This window comes from Camelus dromedarius, chromosome 16, assembly GCF_036321535.1.
Source record: "Camelus dromedarius isolate mCamDro1 chromosome 16, mCamDro1.pat, whole genome shotgun sequence".
NCBI lineage: Eukaryota > Metazoa > Chordata > Mammalia > Artiodactyla > Camelidae > Camelus > Camelus dromedarius.
In genome coordinates this window covers 37915631-37936852 of record NC_087451.1, presented here as the reverse complement: position 1 = coordinate 37936852, position 21222 = coordinate 37915631, and the positions used below count along the sequence as shown (strand labels likewise).

Genomic DNA, 21222 nt, shown 5'->3' with positions numbered 1-21222 from the left:
TTGGAGGAAGGGAGATAAATGAGTATAGCACAGCTCCTACCCCCAAAATATATAGAATTGTCGAGATACTGAATTTTGTTGTTGCCAGGGGGACACCTTAGATGAAAGTGGCTAGTAGGCAGTTGGAAATCAGAACAGGAACTCAGGAAATATGACCGGTAAATACAGCTGTATTTGTTAGGATCAGAATCATCGGTGAGTGACACAAAACTCCAAATACTAGTGGTTTAGACCAGATAGTTTATTTCTATCTCACATAAAAGGCTAGACTAACCATTCAGGTCATGGTGCTGTCTTTATAGTGTTGCCCTCATCTTTGTGGTCCAAGGTGACATCTAAAGCCTAGGCAGTTGCATGGAAAGAAGAATCAAAGGTCACATTCATACTGCCTTTTAAGGAGGTTTCCAGAAGCTTCCATGCAACACTTCCACTTACATGGGCAGGACTTGGACACACGGCCACACATAGGAGTCTGCATAGGAGTCTGAAAAATGTAGTCTTCATTCTGGGCAGCAGATATCCAACCAAAAATTTTATTCCTATGGAAGAAGGTGAAAGAGCTCTAAAAGTATTTCTTCCATACATTGACTTGGTAATTCCTCTTATTGGACTTTATCTTAAAATCTGATCAGTACTGCAGTGAAACATTTATGTATACAGATGTATCTCACAGTGTTATTTTTAATGGTGACATGTTGGAAACAATCTAAATATCCAGTAATCGAGAAATGGTTCAATAAGCCATGTTACAGCTGGTCAGTATCTGAAATAAAAAAAAAGAAAGCTGACTTTATTGCTTATTAGAATAAGGGACATCTGTGCTTGTCAGGCACAGCCTCTCTGAGCAAAGCAGACTGCTGATCTTGTAGAGGAGTTAGGGGTAGATTAAACTTCAGGGGTGGGGAGGCGGTGGCTCGACATCATCAGCAGAAGCATGGTGACTTATGTGAGACTCACTGATTGGCTGACCCTCGGAGCTGTGTTTGTTGGAGTGAGTCTGTTTGTGACTGGCTAGCTTTCAGAAGTGAGGAGTTGACACCTCTTGCTTGGCTGCAAAGGTGTGTTCACCAACTCTTGTATGTGCCTTTTAGTAGACAAAGACACTCATCTATCTTGGATAGTATACCTAGGAGTGTAATTGCTGAGTGAGAAGTTTAGCATCTGTTTAATAGATATTGCTGAATCATTTTCTAACCTGGTTGGATGAATTTGCACTTCCACCAGTAACGTGCTAGAGTTCTACTTGCTCCACATCCATATTATCCTTGATAGTGTCAGTCCTTTCAATTTTAGCCCTTCTTGGGGAGTGCACAGTGATGTCTCATTGTGGTTTTAAATTGCATATCCTGGTGAGAGCTGGTGTTGAATACTTCTTTACAGGCTTATTGAACATTTGGAGATCTTCTGTGAAAGTGCCGTTAAATTTTTCTCCCCTTTGTAATTGGGTTGTTTGTCTTTTTCAATTGATTTGTGGGGTTCTTTATATATTTTAGATGTGAATCCTTTTTCAGATGTATGTATTGCGACCGTCTTTTCCAAATGTATGGCATGCACACTCACTTTCGTAATGAGTTTTTATTGAAAAAAATTAATTTTAATAAAGCCAAATTTATTAATTTTAAAAAATATGTTCACCAAAGTGAGTTGAACAGCTTTAAAACTAGTTGTGATAACTATTTGTTACTGTTGCTACAGAACATTGTCTTTTCCTCAGTTTGTGGGAACATTTTTTATTCTCAACTCATAGAATGAGATATTAAGTTTTTAAAAATTGTGTTTTGAAGCGGGGAGGGTATAACTCAAGTGGTAGAGTGCATGCTTAGCGTGTATAAGGTCCTGGGTTCAATCCCCAATATCTCCTCTAAGAATAAGTAAATAAACCTAATTACCTCCCTCACCAAAAAAAGGAAAAAAAAGAATAAAGGAAAATATAAAAATATTGTTTTGAAATAATTTTAACTACATGGAAAAATTTATGATATAATGCAAAGTGGCAAAACCAATAAAAATGCTTCTGCACTCCTGCCCATCTCTGACTTCTTGCCCCCGTGCTCCACATGCAGACGCTGTCCTGATGTGAATATGCACATTGCTGGCCATGTTTGATGGTGCACAGGGTCTCTGTGTGTCACTCTTGCATGGCTCTGTCTTCCTCTGTTCCCTCATCCATGCTGTGCGGGGATAGACTGGAGCCTTCTCAGGGAAGGCTCATCCTTCCTTAGGCCTCAGTGAGCTTGCTGTTGTTTCAGGTTCTTATCCAATGTGGTGGATTAAGGGATGGTCAAACATTAATTCAAGCTTGGAAGGAGGGAGTCTAGACTTTATGAGGCTTGGAGACTCACTAGTTTGTTGTCTATAGCTGTGAGTCTGCTTCTTTTTTGCTATATTCACTAGTTTGTTGTATTTTAGATTCCACATATAAGTGATATCATACAGTGTTTGTCTTTCTCTGTCTGACTTATTTCACTTAGCGTAATACCCTCCAAGTCCATTCATATTGTTGCAAATGGCAGATTTTTATGCTTTTTTATGGTTGAGTAGTATTTCTGTGTGTGTGTGTGTGTGTGTGTGTACTACATCATCTTTATTCATCTGTTGATGACCACTTAGGTTGCTTCTATACCTTGGCAATTGTAAATAATGATGCTATGACCATTGAGGTACATGTATCTTTTTGAATTAGCTTTTTTTTTTTTTTTTCCGGATATACACCCAGGAGTAGAATTTCTGGATTATATGGTAAGCATACAGTGCCCAACTCGGGGGAGGTACTCAAAGTAACTGTGTAAATCAACTACACTTAAATAAAAAATAAGAATTAAAAATAATAATAATCATTTTAAAAAGATGATTCGAGAATTACTAACATGGAAAAAAAGTGAAACCATTACAGGGATATATCAGGATTTCAGGGAGGACTGTATGTGGGGTGTGTGTGTGTCTGAAAAACTAGCCTATTTATAATCACATGGAAACAAGTCAATATAGGAGAAAATATTGGTGATGTGAAAGGAAGGGAAACTGGGGAAAACTAATGGTGTAAGGCTTTTGACTGCGGTAAGAAGTAGAATCCATGTTTTGGTAGACGAACATTGCTCCTTTAACCAGTTATCAGGATGCAATTTCTGCCTGTTCTATTTTCTGGAAGAGGTGATGTGGAGTTGATTATTTCTTCCTTAGATGTTTGGTAGGTCACTAGTAAAGCCACTTGGGCTTGAATATAGGGGTGTGTGTGTGTGTCCCATATAGTGATATAGAACTCTTTGAATTTTCTATTTCTTCTTGAGTTACTTTTCGTAATTTGTATCATGCAAGAGATTTATGCATTTTGTCTAAATTACAAAAAATTTGATAGTATGTTGTTTATAATATTTCCTTATTGCCATATTAATTATCTGTAGGATCTGATAGTGATGTCCCCTTTCTCTCATTCCTGATGCTGGTAATTTATATCTTCTTTCTTTTGTTTCTGATCAGTCTATCTGGAGGTTTATTGATTTTATTGATCTCTTCTCAAAAGCTTTTGGGTTCATTGTTTTTCTGTTTTGTTTTCTATTTTCTATTTCATTGGTTTCTACTCTAATTTTTATTATTTTCTTTCTTACACTTTTTTTGTCTTTAATTTCCTATTCTTGTACAGGCTTCCTCGGGGGAAACTTTTATCACTTATTTTAGATTTTTTTTTTTTTTTTTTTTTGCTGATAAAATAACTGAAAGCTAAAAATTTCCATGAGGCACTGATTTAGCTGCATTCCACAGATACCATGCTTCCACTTTAATTAATTTAGAAATATTTTCTTATTTCCCTTGTGATTTCTTCTTTGACTCATAGAAATTAAGCGTATATTGTTTATTTTCTGGACATTTTAGAAACATCAAATACATTTCTATTATGGATTTCTAATTTAGTTTTATTGTAGTCAGAGAAGATACTCTATGATTTCAATCCTTATAAAATTTATTGAAATTTTTTGTATGGTCCAAAATACGGTCTTTCTTAATTAATGGTCGAGTTGTTTGACAGTCTTTTTCAGATCATCTGTATCCTAATTTTCTACTTTTTCTGTTAGTTCCTGAGAGAAGAGACTTGAAATCCCCTCAAGTATAATTTGTGGATTTGACTACTTCTCCTTTCAGTTCTGTCAGTCTCTGCCTCATGTATTTTGAAGCACTTGACATTAGGTACATACACATTAGGATTGTTATATCATTTTTATGAATTAAACCTTCCTGTCATTATAAAATAGCCCTCTTATTTTCTGCTAAGCGTCTTTGTTTTCAAATCTACTTAGATATTAGCATAGACACTCCACTCTTCCTATGGTTAGTGTTTGCATGGTACAACTTTCTTCATCCCTTAAATTTTAAATTTTTAAAAAATATAAAGTATTTATCTTGAAAACACCATGTAGTTAACACCTTTTAAATCCAGTCTGACAATCTTTGTCATTTAGATGGAATTTTTAAACCATTTATATTTAATGTAATTATTGATAGTACTGGGTTTTAATCTACTGTTTGGGCTATTTGTATTTCTACTATTGGCTTATTAGATATGCCTCTTAACTTTTTATATGTACTTTATGATAGTCTGCTTTCATAAGCTATTATGCCAATTTACATAAAATTTAAGTATCTTAGTACATTTCCCTTTCCTATACCTATCCTATTTCTAAATAGATTGTCCCTAAAACCTCACGATATAGTTTTATTATTATTGCTTTAACAGTATATTGTCTTTCAAAGAAATTTTAAAATGAGAAAAAAAGATAATTATATTGACACACATATTTTCTATATCAAGGGCTCTTCATTCCTTTGAGTTGATCTGGGTTTCCATTTGATATCATTTTCCACCTGCCTGAACAACTGCCTTTAACCTTTTATGTAGTACATGTCTGCTAGTGATAAATTCTGTCAGATTTTTGTTTGTTGATATTCGTATTTCATCTTCAGTCTTGAAAGATATTTTTTCTAAATATCCAGTCCTAGATTGACAGATTATTTTTCTTTTAGCACTTTAAAGATTAATTAATGTTATGTTCTGACTAGGTCAGTTTTGGATGAAAAATCCTTATTCTTTTTAATGTATCTTTTTGCTGGCTGCTTTTAAGATGTTACCTTTATTTCTGTTCTAGCAGTTTTGTTATGATGTATCTTGTTGTGGTTTTCTTTATGTTTATCTTTTTGTTCACTGATCAACTTGTAGGTTTATAGTTTTCTTCATATTGGAAAATTTTCAGCCATTATGTCTTCAAATATTTTTCCAAACCTTTCTCCTCCTGATATAACAGTTACACATATGTTAGCTGATGTGATATAATCTCAGAGATTACTGAGACTATTCGTTAAATTGAGTCTTTTGTCTCTCTGGCAATCATTTGGATATTAAAAATGCTTTTTCTTCATATTCACTGATCTGCCAAATCTGTTGTTTATCCCACCAGTAAAATTTTCCTTTCAGATAAATATATTCCTATGCTCTAGGTTATTTAGTTCTTTTTTAATAGTTCTGTTTCTCTCTTCATTATATTTAAGTTTTTGTTTAAATATTTGAGTCTGTTTTTAATGGGTAACTTAAAGTCTTTGTCTACTAATTCCACCATCTCTGTCATTTCCAGGTCTAACTCTATTGACTGATTTTTCTCCTGCCTATGGCTCACATAGTCCTGCTTCTTCTCATGTTTGGTTATCTTTTATTGGATGTTGGGCACTGTAAAATTTGCTGTTGAATGCTGGATTTTCTTGACTTCTTTTAAAAACTACTGGACTTTGTTTAGGAAGCTGTTAAGTTACTTATGGATGACCAGTTTGATCCATATGAGGCTCGTTTTAAATTTTGTTAGAGCTGACTTAAGATTGTCTTTACTCCAAGGCTGGTTTAACCCCATGACTAAAGTGTGACCTTTCTGGGTGTTCTGTGAGGACTCTCCATTCTGGCTGGTCAAAACTCAAATATCTCTCAGCTTTATGTGAGCTTTGGGAATTGTTTATCTCAAAGCTCACCAGTCACTTTTCACTTGGCCTTATAGGACTTAACCCTTCACATGCACAAAGTATCAGCAACAGACTCAAGGGGAAACCAGGCAGATGTCCAGTGCTATTTCTCTGCATAGCTTCCTCCTGTCTAGTGCTCTGCTCCCACAAATTCCAGCTTCCTCAGCCTTCCCAAACTCCAGTCTTTGTTTTCTCAATTCACAATACTGCTACGCTCTCCTTTGATTCCCTTCCCCTACATTCAGGCCCAGAATGTGCCTCCCGGATGAAAGCAAGGGTGACTGTGGGCTTATCTCATGTGTTTCCCTTCTCTTCACATGGTCACAGTCCTGTGCTTCTTGTTTCCAACATCTTAAAACAGTGTTTCCTTTATCTTGTCCTGTTTCCTAGCTGTTTACTGCAGCAGATCAAGTTACTCTGTCATGGCCCAGGTGGAAATCATGAATTTTATTTATGCTTCCAAATTTTTACCTTTCTTTTGAGGTAAAATATAGAGATTTTTCAAGTTTGAAAATTCTGTAAATATTTTAAATTAAATTATACATAAATATTTGTTATGACTGCTCTGAATATTTTTGTTGATAAGGTAGTAACACAGTTGTATGTTAACATCTGGCACCAGCTGGCCATAACTGTATTCATAATGCTTGAAGAAGCTTCAGATGGATGCCTACAAAGCTTCTGAGTAGAAAATACTGCATAATAATCTGAGCTTTATGCTATGTTTCAAGAATCTGGAAAATACCCTTTCTTTTTAATCCTATAAACAAATATTTTATTCAAAAATGTAATACTATTATATTTTAAAGAAATTTATCTTTACAAGATCTGGGCTTACCTTAAATATAAGTATTCTAGAGGAGTCTCCTAATTTTCTTCCTTCCAAACCACCTTCCTGGAAATCAGGAATGCCTGAACTTTCACCGTTAATAAAAGGAAATGGAAAAAAAAAAAGGGAATGAAGGATTTTTTTGAATTAAGACATATTGCAAAGTACCTTGCAAGGAAAGGGTAGCAACTGAGATGATCAACAATGATTGACACCTTTGTGAAAATTGTTTGGTTTGTTCCTTTCCAGTAGGGTTTTAAACCCAAGATTTTTATAGGAATTACATGCAGAAAGTGGACCCACACACTATGCTCTTTAACAGAGAAGAATGACCCAAGGAAGAGGCTCTAGAACAGTAGAGGAGAACTGAGTGCCTGGTCGAGGGTGGAGGGCGTGGCCAGCACACGTGGGAACAGGGAGAAAGAGCCAGAGATTAAAACAACAGCAGCAAAAAAGAAAACAACTTTCTCATTTCAAGACTATGATTTTCCTCTCATCTGTTATTCTACATCTGTTCAGGTCATGCTGCAGACGATTGAAAGTCGTATTTCTATATAGTAATGATACCTGTAAAAATAAGATTTGGATTAAAATAACTAACCCTAATCTAATCGTATGTATGGAAATGTCCAGTCAGTACCATCCTGAGAATAAAATTATTCATGCTTTATAGACAGTTGGCGTGATAAGTTAGCTTTATAAATTTTCAACCATGCTAAACTAGAGCTTTTTAGGTTTATTTAAAAGGAGAAATGCAGGCTACTGTGATTTTGGTTCAAATAAATAGTAAAAACTCTGAAGGTTGATAAATTAATTTTATTTATTCAGTCATTCTCATTATTCTCCAAAGTGTTGACTCTGCTCCATTTTGCTATTAGCAAGTTCTAGAGGTATTCATCTATTACCAGTTGGTCTCACTTTGAATTCAACACTGGTCATTTCAAGTGGGCCCTAATAACCACTGTTACCTACAACTCCTGCAAAAGCCGTCTCTTCCTCTTGTGCTCTAGAATCCACCCCATCTCCTTCACTCAAGGACATGCCTCCAGTAAATCTTTGGCATCATCTATTTCTCCTTCTCTGCTGCCATTTCTTTCCCATCATCCTGCACACATAGTGTTCTCTTATCTTGTAAAAAAAAAAAAAAAAAAACCTTTCTTTACTCACTTCTCCTGCAACTTCCAGCCCATTTCTCTCTCTCTTTTTTTTTCTTTGTAACAAAACTCTGAAGAAATCATCTTATTTGCTCCAGTTCCTCTCCCTCTAATCCATCTTTCTTCCTTGCCACTGTACCAGAATTGCTTGTATCCACATCACCAATGTTCTCTACACACTTAAACCCTCAGTCCTCACTTGATATGACTTCTCTGTAGAATCTGACACAGTTTAATAGTCTTTGAAACACTGTCTTCATTTGGCTTCAGGATTCCCTCTTACCCCATTTTCTTCTCTCTCCAGCTATTACTTCTGTTTACTTTCCTCCTTATCTACTTTCCTTTCCTCCAGTCTACTGACATTTGCAGGCCCAGAGCTCAGCATTAGACTTCTCTATTTGATATACACTCAGTGCCTTGAGGTCTCATCCAGTAGCATAGTTCTGTCTGCCACTTACATACCGATGATGTCTGGATTTATACTTCTAACCTAGACCTCTTCTCTGAACTCCCGACGTGAATATCCAAATATCCATCTCAACAACAGATGTCCAAAAGCCATCTCCAGACTTAATATGTCCAAAGCTTATCTCTTAATCTTTCCCCCCAAATCTATTCCATGCATAGATTTTTTGATGTAAGTTAATGACAACCCCATTCTTCTAGTTGCTTAGGACAAAAATCTTGAAGTCATCCTTGATTCATCTCTTTTTTATCACAAAGCATATCCAATTGGTTCTACTTTGAAATCTTTCTCAAAATCTGACCACTTCTCACCACCTCATCTGTTACCATCTGGATTATTTGCAACAGACTCCAACTGGCTTCTTTGCTTGATTCTTGCCCAAAACCAGAGCCAGAGTGATCTCATAAATACTTAAGTTAAACCGTGTCACTCTTGTACTGAAAGCTCCTCACTGACGCTCCATGTCACTCAGATTAAAAGCCACATTCCTTACAACTGCCTACCACACTGTGAAGGATCTGGCCCTTCGTTCTCTCTCAGACCTCATCTTGTCCAACCACACTGGCCACCTCACTGTGCATTGAACATGCTGTGCCTGCCTCTGCCTCAGGGCCTTTGTACTGGCTCTCCTTCTGCCTGGAGCACTCTTTCCCTAGAATCCACCATGGCTCCCTCATCTTCTGCAGGTCTTTGCTCACATGTCATCCTCCCATTGAGACCTTCCCTAACTTCTGTGTTTTAAAAATTGTAAACTCCCCCTACGTTTCCACACCTCTCATCTCTCTCTCTTGCTTTATCCTTCTGCACAGCACCTGCACCATCTAAAATATTATCGCTTTGGTAAGTTATATGTTAACTCTCTAGGTTAGAAGTTCCGGGTAGAGAGGGATTTTTGTCTGTTTTGTTCACTGCTGTAGTCCCAGTTGCCTGAAATGGATGAATGAATTGGATAGTTAGTTGTAAAAGGACCTACTTGAGTTTGTAGGGCACTGGGCTGGCTAGCCATAGACTCATGAAGAGTCACTGCATCCGAGACACAGGCCATCCTCCACTAACCAACGTCTCTGGGAATCTTTATGACGCTATAATTTTAGATTTATATATAAAATTTATATTTTCTAGTAAGTAAATATTTTAAAGCATTTAAAACAGTGCATGGTAGGAGCTCTACAAGTGTTTATTAAATAAGCAACAAATACTTTATCAAGCGTTTTGTGATTAAAAAAAAACAAAACTACCCAGTATATTCAATGGGATTATGGATGCAAAGAGATTTATGGGATAAACTCTATATATAAAGAATTGCTTTTGAACTTCAATTAATAAAACACATGACTATTGTCTCAGTCAGCTTGGGTTCTATAGCAAAACACCAAATATTGGGTGGCTTATCAAGAACAAAACTTTATTTCTGACAGTCCTGGAGGATGGAAGTCCGAGATCAGGGTGCCAGCATGGTCGAGTTCTTATAAGAGTCTTCTTCTCGCTTGCAGACTGTCATCTTCTCCTTGTATCTTCACATGGCAGAAGGAACTAGCTCTCTGACCTCTTCTTATAAAGGCCTTAATCCCATTCAAGAGGGCTCCACCCCACGATGTAATTACCTCCCAAAAGCCTCACCCCAAATACCATGACAGTAGGATTAGAGTTTCCACATACGAATTTATTCCTTGTCCATCTCTGCCCTCACCCCTGGTTTGCTCTCTGGTGAGGTGGAATGAGAGAGGGCAGCCAGCAACAGCTGAGGGCTGAAATAAAAACAGGATTGTACAAAAATTGCCATCCTGAGCATCTAGGCGCCCTTCTGAAAACACTGGCAGCCAGATGTGTGCTGCCAGGTAGTAAACTGGAGGATACGGCTCTGGGCAAAGTGGTCCAAGAAGAATGTCCACTCAGATAGTGGCATGGGAGAGTCCAGGACCCCTTGTGATCCCTGTGATGACACCCACCTGTCCCCAAGCCTGCCCCTTTTAGAAGGCCACACTTTAAATAAGAAAAAACACCAAAGATCACCAAAAATTGAGGAAGGTTTCTAAAGTGAGAAAGAGACCAAACCAGGCTGGCAAGACAAATAAATAAGATGAACTAAGAAAAAAAAAAAAACACTCTAGAGAGCAGAAATATAATTAAAATATGTGTGTGTAGATATAGACATATGGGTATGTACATGTATATATGAAATTAAGAACCTCAGGAGAAATAGGGAGGCATTGTATGAGAGGCGATATGCGATGTGTTCTAGCTGGAAAGCACCCATGCCTTACAGTGCAGGATCGAGTCCTGGCTCCATCACTTCCTAGACATGTGATGCTGAGCAGCTTACCTGAGGCAGATTACTGTGCATCAAGTTTCCACATCTGTAAAAAAGGGGAGTGAAGTTGGTACTCAGAGAACAGCAACAAAAACTCTTGGAAATCACAATGAGTACGGCAGAATTTTTTTGAAAAATCCAATACAAAGTTTAAAATTTAAAGTTGAGAAATTGCTACAAAAGATCACAAAGACAAAGTAATGGAAAGTAGAAACAAGAAGAAAAAAGGGATGATACAGCTGAGAGGTCCAGTAATCAGAGCTGCAGGGACAGAGACGAGAGAAAGAGACAAACTGGGGGGGAAAAAAGAGAGGAAATTAGGAGAGTAATGACCAAACCCCTTTCTAGAAATGAAGGACACTTACTGCCTGCACAATGGATGAAAAACAAAACAAAACAAAAAAACCCAGTCTAGGGCATGTTGCTCTGACATTTCTGAGCTCTAAGGATAAAGTGAAGATCCTGAAGGCTTCCAGAGAGCGGGAAAGCAGGTCACACACAAAGGATCGGAACTCGGGTGGCACAGGCGATAATAAGAGTTCTAAGGAAGGTGGACTTATTCTGGGAAGGCCACCCTACTTCCGGAGCATAAAAAAAGTGGTTTGATTTAGATACATTTGTCACTTCAAAAAAGTGTTCTTGTGTTAGGCAGAGTAGTGAGTCAAATCTTTGCTCAGTAAATCTGAAAATCTGTCTGCCTCCGTCCAGGAGCATCTAGCTCTTTCATCTTTAAACTAAGGGAAAGGGTATTACGTTTCCCTTGTACTTTTCCTCCGCCTCCGATTCCCTGTCCCCTCGTGTCCTCTCCCTTTCCCTGCTCCCCCTCCGAGCCCTCACACTTCTGCTGGGTCTATTTCTGTCTCTCCTCCCTTTCTCTTTCTCTCCACAGAAGTCTGTGTTTGTCTAATAATTGGCAGGAGAGATCTTTTTTTTTTTTTTTCTCTTTTGCTTTTTGCTTTTTAAGTGATGAATAGTTGGCGTTAGATCAAAGACAAGCCCTGTGGTTTTCTGGCCGCCCCAGAAGGGCGGTGCAGCTGGCAGCCATCCCAGCTGCCTGGTGATAGGCATGTGGAAGAGATACCAAACTCACAGGTCACTGTGTGTGTGTGTGTGTTTGTGTTCGTGTGTTTTTCAGGCCAACAACAGGCTCAAGCAGATTGAGAAGGAATATACTCAGAAGCTTGCCAAATCTTCACAGGTAAGAATGTTAAAGGAAAAAAAAAAAAGCAAAACCAAAACAAAGAAGAAAGAAACCTACACATAAAAGCATTTGTACTTTAGAGTTAAACTGAATTCTTTTCCGTTTTGTGTGTGTGTGTGTGTAGATTAGTATATTTTTTATGGATATATAGATAAATAAAATACGCTTTTCGGTCTTAATTTTTTTTTTTAAATTAGGCATATTGAACCATTTGAACCAACACACACACACACATCCAGATGTCGTAAAACCAGCCCGTGTACTTGAACAAGCCCAGGCTGAAACATATTTCACAAGGGTGGGAGATGTACACACCTACATTTGTGATGTCAGCAGTTTGATACCATCTGGGCTTTTTTGTAGAATTCCATTTTGCTTCACCTGAAGACTGCTTAACAGCAAAACTCAACATGGCAAATACACTGGGTTTAAATTAGCAGCCAACCATAGACTCATTTGGGGGAAAAGAAGAATTATAATTCATACCTTGCTGTATGTTGTTGCTATGGTAGTTTTAGTAGAGGACCAAAAATGAAATGCTTGTCTCTACTTGACGTATGATGCTCAGAGTCCTTTTTCTGGAAAAGTTGCTATAATGACTCCCATAGTGTCATCCGGGGAATCCCAAGCATTCCTTAGGCATATGAGTAATTCTGGAATACACACTAATTTTCATCTGATGGGTGGATTAAGCCATTTCATTTTGCAAGCATCATATCTAATGATTTTTTAAATCAGCTTCTCTGAGTATTTTTGCCATGTGTACTGTGATATGTGGCAGTAAACTGAAATTTATTTACCTTTTTATGGGTTCCTGCACAGTGCTAGTAATAGCAACAGGACAACAAAATGTTAATAAAATTAGGAATTTTATGGGGCACTAATCCTATTGACTCATTCAGTCTTCATTTACAGTAACTCTGGGGTTAGGAACTCTTAGTGGCCCCATTTTTCCCCTTGAGAAAACTGAGACTCAGAGAGGTGAGGTCGCACAAGTGACCACGCAACTAAGCCAGGACCCAACCTGTATCTGACTTTGGAACGGAAACCCTTAACCTGACACCACCAGTCTGGCCCAACCCCTCACATTTTTAATATGGCAAGACTGCTGATAATTATGAAATTTCTTAGGTTCTATAATTATTTCTAAAATGCACATGTATTGTATAATTCACACCCCATTAGGAAAGCAAAAAGTCTCTAAGAGAAGACTTCTGTGTTTATTTAAAAGATGACGATGAGGTCTTGATTGCCATTATTCCAGGAAAGAACATGGGGAAATATCCTTTTTAATCCACTGAGAAAGATTCTTATAATCAAAAGACATCTTCTGGGTCCAAAAGTTAAATTAAAACATGGAAAACAAACCAAAAAAAACCCACCCAGCTGGCATTCCCTTACATCCTGCTCATTTTCCTTTCTATTGCATGGGGGAGGCAGACCGAAAGTGAGATATAAGATAGCTAATAAAAATGCTTAAAGATCTAGAGCGTAAACAGGAGTATTAAAGTTTATCTGAAGGAAGGTGTGAAGAAGCCTGATTAGTCCATATTAAAGCAAATTAGATGTAAGTTAGTGTGGAAAAAAGCCTAAGCTTTGGAGTCCGCAGACCTGAATCTGAATACCAGTCCCACGGCTTCTGTGACCTTGAGCGGGTTACCTGCCCTCTCTGGAATTCGGCTTCCTCACTTGTAAAATGGGGGTGTAGCACTTACCTCATAGGTCAGTGTGAAGTATTAAGTGATCCAATGCCAAAAAAGTGCTTAGTACAGAGCCTGCTACATGGTAAAGCATTTAATAACTGTTAGTTTTTCCGGGAGCATATTAAAATTGCAGTAGAGAAAGAAAGGGAGGGAGCAAAGAATGACACAGGTATGGAAGGAGCAAGAAATTATTTATTTTAAATACACTTCTGGGCGTTCAAGGATCGGTGAAGTCTCCCTCCAAAGTTTGGAGAGGCATGGGGTCGCTGAATATTTTCCCACATAAAGACATGAAGGAGACGAGGAGGAAAAATCAGTAACAACTATCATGTCCTTTACCCGTCATTTCATAAGTGAAAAGTGCAATACAAAAACAGAAAAAAATCTTAGAAACATGATAAAAGTCCATCCTTCTTACATTACGAATATTTTGTTAGCTCACTTCTAAATACACATAAGTATTTATATGCATATAAATATATGTGTCTATTTGTCTGTGAACTGGCATTTGAAAAATACCGGTCTATAATCTAGTCAGTTCAGAGAAACAGATTGTTTGAAAATAGACATTATGAAACAGACCTGTGGACTGACTTGCTGTTTTCCAGTGATGGTTTGCTGGAATCTCTTAACACATATCTAAGCTGAGGAGCATGCCAGGAGCAAAGCTGCGTAACTGTTTATCAGATTTTTAAAAATCCCTCTCTCAAAAAAAAAAAAAAAAAAAGTAGTAAGATGAATGCATTAGTAATGAATACACTGGTGCCTAGGAAATCATCAGGTTAATTTGGAAAATATTTTAAATATCTTCCTCCCTTAAAGGAAGTTACTTAATCTTTAAGATTTTATCAAGCTTTTAGACCTAGTAGACCATGTATGCTAAGCCCTCGGCAGGGCCAGGACTGTGCCCCTTCTGGGATCCTCAGTGTTCACGTGATGGCAATGTTTGCATCATCTCTGGGCACACTCCCAAATACAGTTCCCTCAGAATCACATATTTGTTCTTTTTTTAATCTTAATATTACATATTAACCTTGCCTTTTCATCTTTCATGCAGTTTTCCCCACTCAACTGACTTCCCCGGTGGCCATTTTTCAAAGAAAAACATTGCCACTTTGCAGGAATACAGGTAGCTGTGGGGAACACTGAAGCTGAATGCCAGCCAAGCCCCCCATTGCCAAGGGGCTGGCTTCCCCCGCACTGCCCCACACCCCTCCTGCCGATGCAGATTGGTGCCCGCTCATGAGCCGCGTGTCCCACGTGCCCCCAGCCTTCATGTCACCCTCCAGGGTGGCGACTGGAAGGAAGCTATGCCCCTCTTCCACTCATTTCCTGAGGGTCTTCAATGTTTGCCAAGCCTTCCCAAGCATGCCTTGTCTACTGTATTTTAAAGAAGAGTTTTATAAAAATCTCAAACTATACTGTGATCTGAAAAACAATAGAGTTAAAAATGAAATCTTAACCTCTATTTAGAATCCTGTAGTTATTTTTAAGACCTAATAAGACTGTTAACATTTATGCAAATGAGAAATTGCTTAACAATAATGATTAACTCTTACAGCTTTCTTGGTTAAGTTGCTTACATTATTAGCCCCAAATAGATTTCCTTTTGCTTTCTAAAATATTAATTTTTCATATCCATATGGAAATGTTCTAATGCACTTTTTTCTCTGAAGCTAATACAGGGTAGACAGTTAGTTGAGTGGTGGCATTTTGGTTCATGATTTTTGATATGATTCGATCAAAACTGATGGGGTTTGATTCGGATTGTATAGATTAGTTTTCATTTTTCTCGGAAACGTTTTACATTATTCTATGAAAAGACTAGATTAGCTCAATATCATTTGCCAGGGAGTTATTTTTTCTTATTTACTATGATTGTAGTTCCACCACTTAAACTTTTATCGAGTGCCAGTTATATGCACTGAGCTAAGGTGAAGAGTCTGTTGTCTTATACTCTAGGTCTGCAACCAAGAGTTTTGTTCCTCACCTAAAGCATGTTAATCTGGTTAGTGTGATTACTTCTCCATCTTCAAGTAAATCTCAAATCTGTTTTTAAAATTATCCATATTTCAGTCACCTCTCTAAATCTATATTATTGTCAGTCTATCAAACAGTTTATCTACTTATCTTTACAAGGTATTTCACCTGAAGTGTTTTGACACTCTCCCTGTATCATCTTCATAAGTTTTAAAAATAACTTTCCAAAGATAATCTCATTATCTCCCCAAAGGAATCTCATAATCCCCCCCTCCCCGAGAATGTAAGGTTTCATTTTCTAAAAGCATGCTCTCCTCAGAACATCCTGGTCTTTGCTCATCACTCCTCCCAAAACCTGCATTTATTTCTTTTTGATGTACTTTTGTCATAAATCTTTTGAAAAGAAGAGATCCATGTCTCATGTCCTCATGGTCATTTGGAAAGCCCCCAGATATTTTTATCTTCAGTCTTGGTCAATTAAAAGCTAATCTAAAACTTACTATTTTGTAAAGAATACGAAACTACTTTGTGCCTTAAAAATGCATTTTGTGATTGTGATAGTGGGTATATGAATCTATACATGTGATAAAATTGCATAGAACTAAGCACACACACACGCACACACGCACACACTGAACACATTACAGAATTAAACTCATCACTTCTACCAAGTTTTAGTTTACTCAACTTGAAACATTGCAATAGTCATTGAAATATTAAGTTGTTTTTACTATTTGGCCCCGTGTTCCTATAAAATATCAATCTTAAGTTTCATGTTGGGCCAAGGAACTCTGGCTCTTTCTTATCTCTGGCTCCTCTTGCTCTGTGACTGTGAGTGGGCTGATTATTCTGTGCCTCAGATTTTGACATTTACTCTAAGAATTTAACCTTCCCTGTTTCATAGAAGTGCTATGAGAATTCATTGAATTGATGCCAGAATGAAACCATTTAATCAGAATTCAGAAAACAGATGAAAACATCTTCATTCCTAGTAAATGAATTCCTCTACTCATAGCAGAAGGTTCAAGTTTGCATTTAAAAATATTAACATATTTTGTCATTTATTACACAATTGTCTTAAAATATTTACAAATTCTAAGTGTTAAACTTTGTTATAGTGAGTTTGCTCACTTCTAAAAGCATCAATGTTCCATTTTTTGGTAAATATTTATGTCACTAGTAACAACTAATGTTTCTCTAAGACTTGGCATCTGGAAGACTCCAGACAGTTTCTATTTATTGCCTTATAACTCTGTAATCTAGTTTTATCATCAAATAATAGTTGGAAAACTGAGCTTCAAGGGAGATAATTAACTTGTCCAGTGTTTCTCACCAACAGCATTATATTCTAACCTGGAACTAACTTCCTTTTTTCATTAGAAGAAGCCACCATTTCCTGCTTTTAAAAGGGCATCGCTATTGAATTTGAAAGGAAATGGGTGCATCCAACCCAAAGGAAGAGCAATGCTCTCAGTAAACCTGTCAAATAAAAAGGTCCCTCATCAGATTTACTTCGGGAACGTGGAGGGAACTCGGTGATGGAAGAGAACTAATTCTCAAATGTAGAGAATGCTACGGGAGTCTCTGAAATGACTCTTTTGAACCAAAAACAAACTTTCATGAACATATATCAGTTAGGAAGAAAGCCACCTATTTGGAGCTATATCCTAATAAACTCTTTAATACCAAAACCTTGTTTAAAAGAAAGGCAAAGAGTAGCTAGTTAAGAGGAATCAACTATACAGCAATCAGTCTGTCTGCACGGTTCAAATCCTGCCTGTCTCCTGGGTGGATGTCATCTTCAGCCATATAAAATCTTTGACCTCCTTCTATGCCTCTGTTTCTCCATTTGTAAAAGGTGGGCCATGATAATGCTTGTCTCACAGTAGTAAATGACACAGAAACTCAAGTGCTTAGCACAAGATGTAAACATTAGTAAACACTCAAAAATGATGGTGTAGAATTAGGTAACTATGAAGAATGAACTCTGTTTATTACTTTCTTTGGTTATTATAGTTCAAAGTATCATGAAAGGCAAAATAGTTGTTTTCACTCTAATAAGTATGCTTCTCAGTAAAAGAAATTCTGACACGTTCCATATTTTTGAGATCACAGATGTTCTTTCCTCTGATGAGTAAATATTGTGGAATGTTATAGCGGAAGTGGCTTCCAAGTATATTTGGTTCAGCAGTTGTTCACCATTCACAGTTTTATTATAGTCTTTTATTGTGTGGAATTTCAGGCACTAGAGTGTGTGATATGTTAATTGAAAATATTTAGTTCGTGGACTAGCGTTTTGCCAAATCCCTTCTTCTGTTAAGCATAAATACATATAAAATAGGTGCCTCTCACTGAAGAATCTGAAGCTATAGCATGCTGTTTTCATTTTAGATCATAGCAGAACTTCAGACAACCATTTCCTCTCTGAAAGAGGAGAACAGCCGGCAGCAGCTTGCTGCAGAAAGGCGGCTCCAGGATGTGATGCAGAAGTTTGAAGATGAGAAGAAGCAGCTGATTAGAGATAATGACCGAGCAATCAAGGTAATCTGAAGACTTCAGTAACCAGTGGTACCAGCTGCTTTAATATAATTAAAAGGAGGGCTGGAATCCCAGCAGTGGGCAGATGAATGCAGGTATCTGGCTTGTTCACACAGCCTGCATAATTCCATTCACTGGACTCTACCTTTGATGTATCCAGTGACTCAGGCTGACTTCCCTCTAAGAGATCACATGCCAGCATAAAAAGTCATTTTTGGCAAGCCCAGTCCATTCCCATTGAACAAATATTTGAAAAATACCCTGTCCTTTCTCTTGAGAACCACTTTGGAACTGTCTCTTGAAATTAGCATGACTGTTTTAGTCCAGTACTGCTGGCTAATAAATTCAGAAGTCAGCTTCCAATTTACCTTCTATTCTTTGCCCACATCCTTTCATTATGTGTTCGCATAATGAGAAATAACCTGTTTGAGGTTTGGAATGCCAACCATTTGATGTGCTTTGACATAGTACAGGGTAGATGTGTTGCTGCTGAGAACCTAGGTTGTTTCCAAATGGCTTCAGAGAATCACACCTTCAATAGCAACAGAAAATTCCCTGGACCCTGATCCTTTAGGTGACAGGCAGTTAGATCTCAAAGTAGTTTTTTTCTTGGCTTCATAGCAGTGAATATTATTAAGTGTCTACATCATGCTGTGTTTAATCTGTGAAGATAAGTGTCTGGAAACCTTTATAAATAAGATTTAAAAGAGAACAGAACTTTTTCTTAAATAATTCTCAGCAAAAGATTATTTTTCGGTGATTTTACTTTGTTATAACAATGCTTAAAGCGTGTAGAGTAATCGTACAAAGCAGAGGAAAATGAAAGAAACATTTGGGTTTTATCACTACCCTTTTCTGCCTAATCCATCCATCTTTCTTTTCTATAGCCCATTGCAGGCAATCTGAGTAATTTAGGCAAAAGTCAGTGTTAACTTAAGTTGCTATTTTATATATAGCCTTTAAGCCTGGACAACACTGAATAGAATAAAAAACCTTAAGATATGGACAAAACCTTGGAGGCCATTACATCGAGACTCCTCGGTTTAAAAGTGAGGATTAATTTTGTTATTAATGAGATTTTCCCTGTGTTTTTCCATCCATGAGCTTTTTTCCCCATACGTGTGATATGAGACAAAAAAAGATGTTTTTCATATCCTGGTAACTTTTTAAAATCTTTGAAACTCTTACCATTTATAAATGTAGAGGAAGTACTCATGGATCTGCATGACTCTTTTGCTTTGCATGAACTGAGTTGACTGCTTTGTTTAAATTCGTTTGTTGTATAAAAATTTCATTTTAAATAAATTTCTTTTCCACTTGCTATCCAAGTACCAACTGGTAGGTAACTTCCGAATTTTAAATAAATAATTAAATCCCAGTATATACAAAAGGGAAAACATGAATTTACTCCGTAATAACATGGTTTCTAGTATTGTCTCTTAAAGATTTAAAAAAACTTGGAAGAAATATAATTAGTATAACGGCCTATTTTTAATTGTTTTTGCATTTACCTTTTAAAAGGGAAAAACATTCTGATCCTAATTTCCAACAAACTGTCAAATCGTAAAGACTGAAGTTGAAGTTAAAAGATGGCAGTATATATACATATATATAGTGTTCTATTATATTTACGACATCCAAAACATAGGTACCATAGGTACTTGAAAATAATTAAAATTACAATGTAGAGAGAATATAGTTGACCTTTGATTCACTCAGACTCTGTATAAAGTGAATGCCTTTTTTTTTTTAACTAACTACGTAAGATAATTTATTATCACTCATTGCCTGGCTTTCTTTTTAGGCTATGTCACAAACAATAACAGGAATAATAGCTGATATTCATTCAACATGTAGTGTGTACCAGGCCCTCTGCCAAACATTTTCATTCACCTCACATTCCATTACCTCATTTAAGCCTTATAAGTAATCTTTACAAGGAGGGCATTTCTGTCATCCCCATCTTACAAATGGGAAAACTGAGGCTCTGAGGTTAAGTAACCAGCCCCAGGTCAACTGCTAAGTAACTGTCAGAGCCAGGTTCGAGTCACAGTCTTTCTGACTTGAAAGCCTCAGCTATTAACTATTACACCATCCCTCCGTCTCTACATTCTGTCTGTGAAAGTGTGTCAGTGACCAAGTGCATAAGTGGACCCGAATACCCTCACTCAAATTTTCTGTCTGCCTGAATGGTAGCAGCACTTTTGCAACAGTTGTCTGAGTTGGACATTCTAATTATATTTGAGTGTTTTATAGATATAGATACTCAGAGAGAGACACAGTCACCACGAGGCTTGCATTTGGTTTTCTGAAACCAAATACATTTGTCTACACAGACATTAAAATAAGCGCATATGGACCTAATATTTTGTAGTGTTTAAATACTGGCTGTAAATAGTGCTGTAAAAGCAGTGGGCTCACTCACTGTGACATGTACTTCACCCCACTTTCTGGGCTGATGATGCGCTGAGCTCTCCAGCTGGTGATGGAGAGTGGAGATGGGCACTCACTTGGCCAGAGCTTCTGACCTTTCATTAAAGCAAGTCTTTAGAGAAAAACCCAGGTATAAAGCAGGCCGCTGAAATCCATTTGAAGGGCCACCCGTCTGGGGTAGTGGAACTTGATAAAACATTCTGGAGAATAATCTGGTGCTCCCTGTCATTATTAAATTGCCCGGGAGACATGCCTAGCCTTTGACCCATTTCCAGAATGCGCCCTAAGTGGCAGTTAAAGAGTTGTACTAAGCTTGAGCTAGCCAAAGAGATGCTCATTCTCACATTCGTTCATTTCTCCTAGAACTGTTTATCGAGCTCCCATTGTGTGCTAGGCACCCATGGTACCAGCATGTTCTGTCTCCCTTTTGTACTTTATTTTCCACCAAAGCACATGAGCTGAAAACCATGCAATAGTGAAAACGCTGTTGGAGAAGGGTATTTAAGAATCTTGAAGATGTTCACAAGATAGTTTTCAATGAAAATGCAGTTTACAGAACATTATATACATATGGGGTCATCTTTGCAAAAAAAAGAATATATAAAGAGAA

At 37.3% G+C, this 21222-nt stretch overlaps 1 protein-coding gene across 1 annotated transcript in view; it reads left to right on the top strand.

The window, feature by feature from the left end:
• CEP112 (centrosomal protein 112) overlaps positions 1-21222 on the top strand; it is a 373877-nt gene that overhangs the window by 272222 nt on the left and 80433 nt on the right. The window contains exons 22-23 of the mRNA XM_031468925.2: positions 11893-11955; positions 18033-18182. Of these exons, the coding sequence (XP_031324785.1) occupies positions 11893-11955; positions 18033-18182 (213 nt within the window). The remainder of the gene's footprint in view (positions 1-11892; positions 11956-18032; positions 18183-21222) is intronic.